Below are 5,548 nucleotides of genomic sequence, written 5' to 3'. Positions count from 1 at the left end.
TGAAAAGTAACGCAAAAGTAACGTAACGCATTACTTTCCATAAAAAGTAACTAAGTAACGTAATTAGTTACTTTTTTATGGAGTAACGCAATATTGTAACGCATTACTTTTAAAAGTAACTTTCCCCAACACTGGTGGCAACGCGCTTGCTTTCTGAAAACACTGCTAAGCTTGCAGTTAGCGTGTGTGTGTGTTTAGATACAGAAGACAGCGTTAGTTTAGCACTCTTCTCATTTTTATTTATGTGTGTGTGTGTGTGTGTGTGTGAGGGAGGGAGTGTGTGTGTGTGAGTGTATATGTGTGTGAGGATAATGGTGATGATGATGGTGATGCTCTGCAGGAGAGTTCATCCGTGCGCTGTACGAGTCGGAGGAGAACTGTGAGGTGGATCCGATGCGAACGCCTCCGTCGGTGCTGTCAGATCATCAGGCTAACCTGCGCATGTGCTGTGAACTAGCGCTCTGCAAGATCATCAACTCACACTGGTCAGTTCCTGTCTTCTAGCACACACTCCCTTGTTCACGGATCTCTGGTGTCAGTTAATGGTCACATGACATGAAGCTAAACACACATTATTTCATCTTTTTATAGAAAGTGTTTTATTTTTATTTGTTTTTATTAATATCATTATTTAAATTGTGCATTTTTATTGTTTAATTAAGTTATTTCAATTTTAACTAATAAATTATTACAAAATGTTTTATTTTGGTTGCATTTGTTTTAAAATTATTTATTTACATTTTACATTTGTATGATGTACTTAATATACATTTTTTTATGTAGTTTATTTTAATCATTTTATTTTGAAATGATTTATTTTTTTTATTTTAATGATTTAATTGATTATTATTATTAATTGTGTTATTTTAATTATATTTTTATGATGTAGTTAAAGTTTTTTTGTTTTTGTTTTCAAGTTTAGTAATTTTTTACATTGTTATGATTTCATTGTTTTTATTTTAAAATTATTTCAATTGTTTTTTTATTATTTAATTAATTATTAGTAAGGGTTTTATTTTGATTGTATTAACTTAAAACATATTTAAATTAAACAATTTTATGATGTAGTTTTATTTTGATTTGCTTTTATTTAAAGTTATTTAAATTTGGCATTTTAATTATCTAATTAATTATTACAAAACATTTTATTTTGGTTGCATTTATTTAAAAATTATTTATTTCAATTTTAAATTTTTATGATGTACTTAATTTTAAGAAATTAGTTTTTTTATATCGTTTTAATTTTGATGATTTAATGCATTTTTATTAAGTGTGTTATTTTAGTTTTTTTATATTTATTTCAGTTGTACATTTTAATGATTTAGTTTTAGAGTTTTTTTGAATAGTTGTTTTTATTTTGAAAATATTTAGTAATCTTACTGTTTTACATTGTTTTAATTATTTATTTGATTTAATTAGTAGCATTTTAATTATTTTTATTTTAGAATTGTTTTTTTATGACTTAATTAAATATTAGTAAGTGTTTATTTTTACAGTTTTTATTTATTTTAATTTTTAATTCATGTTCCTGTGAATGATTCATTAGCTGTTCTGTTACTCTGAAGAAAAGCACGTTTGTTGTCATAATCTTTCATCGGGATGCAATAACTTGCTACATTTCTGAAACAATCTGGTTTCATTGTAACTGATCTACCAGGTCAGCCTCGGCCACACTGGTTAACACACCGTCTAGACCCGCTTGAACCAGATAGTAAAAGACTAGAAACCATATTGACATGTAAACCGGCTCACGTCATCAGCCGGTTTGAGCTGCTCTCAGTTCGGCAGGGATGGCAGTGCATGATGGGATGTGTTCTCTCTCTGCAGTGTGTTTCCTCGCGAGCTGAAGGAGGTGTTTGCGTCGTGGCGTGTGCGCTGCGCTGAGCGCGGCCGGGAGGACATCGCTGACCGTCTCATCAGCTCGTCTCTCTTCCTGCGCTTCCTGTGTCCCGCCATCATGTCCCCGTCTCTGTTCAGTCTGACGCAGGAGTATCCGTCCGAACGCACCTCTCGAACCCTCACGCTCATCGCCAAGGTGGTGCAGAGCCTGGCCAGCTTTTCCAAGTCAGTCACTAGAGTCCAGCGTCATCCAGTCATCCTCACACGTCACATGACACGCCCACCTCACTTCCATCTCCATTTAGCCCTCCACACCAGTGCTGTTATAGTTCTAGTTAATATTTAAATTACTTTCTATTTTAACTCTTTCCCCGCCAGCATTTTTTTAAAAAGTTGCCAGCCACCGCCAGCGATTTTGATGATTTTCACTCAAATTTGATGGCCTCCAGTATATTTTGCTGTTTGAATATTTGAATATGCAATACGAGATGGCTGGTTTCTCCGTCCTGTTCACGTGTGTTTTTGTTCGGGAGGTTTTGTACTCGTTCAGAAGATGTGTAATAGCGCCCCCGAGTGTATAACAGTGAAAACACGGAGATCTGTATAAACTCGTCTTTGGCGGGGGAGGGTTTTCTTCTAAAAGACGAGATAACTCGTCAGTGGCGGGGAAAGAGTTCATATGTTTGTTGTGTGATGGTCATTTTCATTAGTTTTATTTTAATATTTCTAGGTAGTTGTGATTGTAGTTTTCTATTGTAGTTGTAATTAATATTTAGAATTTTTATATATATTTTTTTTTCCTTTTAAGTTTAGTTGAAGTTTTGGTAAGATAATTTTTTTTTTAAATGGTTCTATATAGTTCCTATTATAATTTTAGTTGAATTTAGTTTTATTTAAATATTTTTACATTTTAATTCAAGTTAAAGTTTTAGTAATTTTATTGTTTGTTGGTCATTTTAGTTTTTTAAAGGGGTCCTATTATGCTTTTTCACTTTTTTAATTTTAGTTAGTCTGTAATGTTGCTGTTTGAGACTTTTTTAAAAAGGTCTGCAAAGTTACAAAGCTCAAAGTCCACTTCAAAAGGAAATGTTTTATTTAACAGAAATCACTTTTCAAAAACTACAACGAACGACTCGTTTGGACTACAACGCATATTTTCCGGGATTTGTGACATCACAAATATCGACGAATGGGACGAGACCTGGTTGAGCTGCACTAGAGAAGACAACGAGTGCTATCACTCTGCCGGAGACACGCTAGCTTTCCCAAGACAGACGAACTTAGAGTGCTTACAATCATCCGGGTTTAAATCACTCTCAAATTGATTTCATTTAGACGCAATATTTACTGAAGCTCGCAGGCGGCTATAGTAAGGGGCATGACATTTCCCGACCAGGCGCTGAGTGCTGCCAATCACAGCACACACTGACCCAGCTAACCAATCACAACACACACTGACCCAGCTAACCAATCACAGCGCACACTGGCCCAGCTAACCAATCACAACACACACCAGCCCAGCTAACCAATCACAACACATTTCGTATTTCAGAAGGCAGGTCTTCATTTGATACAGGAACTATTCGAGCCGTTCATGCCAGACTGGGGAGAGAGATGTTGTAATAATGTAAAATATGTGAAAAATAATGTGTTTTTCAAACAACCTAGACTTTGTAAAAGAGCATAATAGGACCACTTTAATGTCTATATAGATTTTATTATGTTACCATTATAGTTCTAGTTCATCTTTTTAAAGTAGTTTTATTTTAATATTTTCGTTTCAGTTAAAGTTTTAGTAATTTTGTTGTGTATTTTTGCTCTTTTTACTAGCTTTAGTTTTATTTAATTAAAACTATACATTATATATAATTATACATTATATGATTGTTTTATTTGTATGCTTACTATTACAGTTGTAGCTCATATTTTAAATTAGTTTTTGTTAATAATTTAGTTTTAATTTTAAAGTTTTAAAAGTCATTTCTTTATGTCTGTGTGGTATCACTTTATTCCAGTTATTGTAGTATATCAAGGTAAATTAAACAAAACTGAGAAATGTAGTTTTTTTATATTTGATTTGATTTCAGTTCACTGTTTAATGAAGATGTTTTAGCTGTAGTTAGTGATGATGACTCTGGTCGGTCCCTGCTGTGTGTCTCATCGAGTCTCAGGGTTTCTCTGTGTGTCTCGTGTGTCTCACGGTGCTCTGTGTTTAAAGCTGATCTTCAGTCACTTATCATCTGTCTCTCTGTCTTTCTGTCGCCCATCACTTTCTCTGTCTCTCTCCATGGATCTGTCCTCTCTCTCTCTCTCTCTGTGTGTGTGTGTCTCTGTCTCTGTCTCTGTCTCTCTCCATGGATCTGTCCCCTCTCTCTCTCTCTCTCTTTGTCTCTCTGTGTGTGTGTGTGTGTGTGTGACTCTCTCTCTCTCTCTCTGTGTGTGTGTGTGTGTGTGTGACTCTCTCTCTCTCTCTCTGTGTGTGTGTGTGTGTGTGTGACTCTCTCTCTCTCTCTCTGTGTGTGTGTGTGTGTGTGTGACTCTCTCTCTCTCTCTCTGTGTGTGTGTGTGTGTGTGTGTGTTCTCTGCAGGTTCAGTGGGAAGGAGGACTATCTGGGCTTCATGAATGAGTTCCTGGAGATGGAGTGGGGCTCCATGCAGCAGTTCCTGTACGAGATCTCTAATCTGGAGTGTGTGAGTAACGCCGGGGCGTTCGAGGGCTACATCGACCTGGGCCGAGAGCTCTCCATCCTGCATAGTCTGCTGTGGGAGGTCATGGCGCAGCTGAGTAAGGTACGGGCCACTCTTCTTCGTGTGTGTGTGTGGGAGTCTCGGAGCGCTCAAGTGTTTGCGTTTCTTCAGGACGCCATCCTGAAGCTGGGGCCGTTGCCGCGGTTACTGAATGACATCAGCGTGGCGCTGAGGAACCCACAGCTGCACCGTCAGGCGAGTCACCAGCCGCCCGAACGCCACCTGACCCGGCCCACCTTCAGCCGCCTCGCCACCAACGACTTCCAGAGCCTCATGATGAGAGACCTCAACAGGTGACTGACTGACTGTCGCTCGCTCTGAAGCACAGTACAGTAACGGCAAAGTGCCATGGTCTTACTGGGATGGAGGTTTATATTCTATAGAGACATGTTCGCTAGGATTTATCAGACTGATGTGTGTGTGTGTGTGTGTGTGTGTGTGTGTAGCTCCATAGATATCTCTCGTCTGCCGTCTCCAACAGCCGGTCTCTCCGGCAGCGGCATTCTCTCTCACCCTGGAATGGCTGCGTTCTCCGAGCGAGATCTCCGTGGAAACAAAGACGTCTTCTACGTGACCCGCCCACCTCTCGCACGCTCAAGCCCCGCCTACTGCACGAGCAGCTCTGACATCACTGAACCAGACCCCAAGGTGCACACACACACACACTCACTCAATTTCACAATTCAATTCAAAGAGCTTTATTGGCATGACAAAAATACATTTTGACAAAGATACATATAGGGAAAAATAAATAAATCAAATAAAAATAAATTATAATAATAACAATTTTCCTGTAGCAACTGCTGGACAGAGAAATGTAACATTATGTACTGTGTAACAGTATTGTGTCTCTCACTCATACACACACACTCTCTCACTCACACTCACTCTCTCTCACACACTCACTCACTCACACACACACACACACACTCTCTCACTCACACTCACTCTCTCTCACACA

General features: G+C 38.1%; 1 protein-coding gene across 1 annotated transcript in view; it reads left to right on the top strand.

The window, feature by feature from the left end:
* LOC107574461 (ras/Rap GTPase-activating protein SynGAP-like) overlaps positions 1 to 5,548 on the top strand; it is a 52,350-nt gene that overhangs the window by 24,283 nt on the left and 22,519 nt on the right. The window contains exons 7-11 of the mRNA XM_016260895.1: positions 341 to 485; positions 1,828 to 2,064; positions 4,428 to 4,629; positions 4,699 to 4,880; positions 5,034 to 5,235. Coding sequence (XP_016116381.1) covers positions 341 to 485; positions 1,828 to 2,064; positions 4,428 to 4,629; positions 4,699 to 4,880; positions 5,034 to 5,235 — 968 coding nt within the window. The remainder of the gene's footprint in view (positions 1 to 340; positions 486 to 1,827; positions 2,065 to 4,427; positions 4,630 to 4,698; positions 4,881 to 5,033; positions 5,236 to 5,548) is intronic.

The sequence above is a fragment of the Sinocyclocheilus grahami genome, unplaced genomic scaffold (assembly GCF_001515645.1).
Source record: "Sinocyclocheilus grahami isolate Dianchi unplaced genomic scaffold, SAMN03320097.WGS_v1.1 scaffold2239.1, whole genome shotgun sequence".
In the NCBI taxonomy this organism is placed as follows: domain Eukaryota; kingdom Metazoa; phylum Chordata; class Actinopteri; order Cypriniformes; family Cyprinidae; genus Sinocyclocheilus; species Sinocyclocheilus grahami.
The sequence above is the reverse complement of the archived record's forward strand: the minus strand, read 5'-3'. Positions and strand labels throughout refer to the sequence as shown.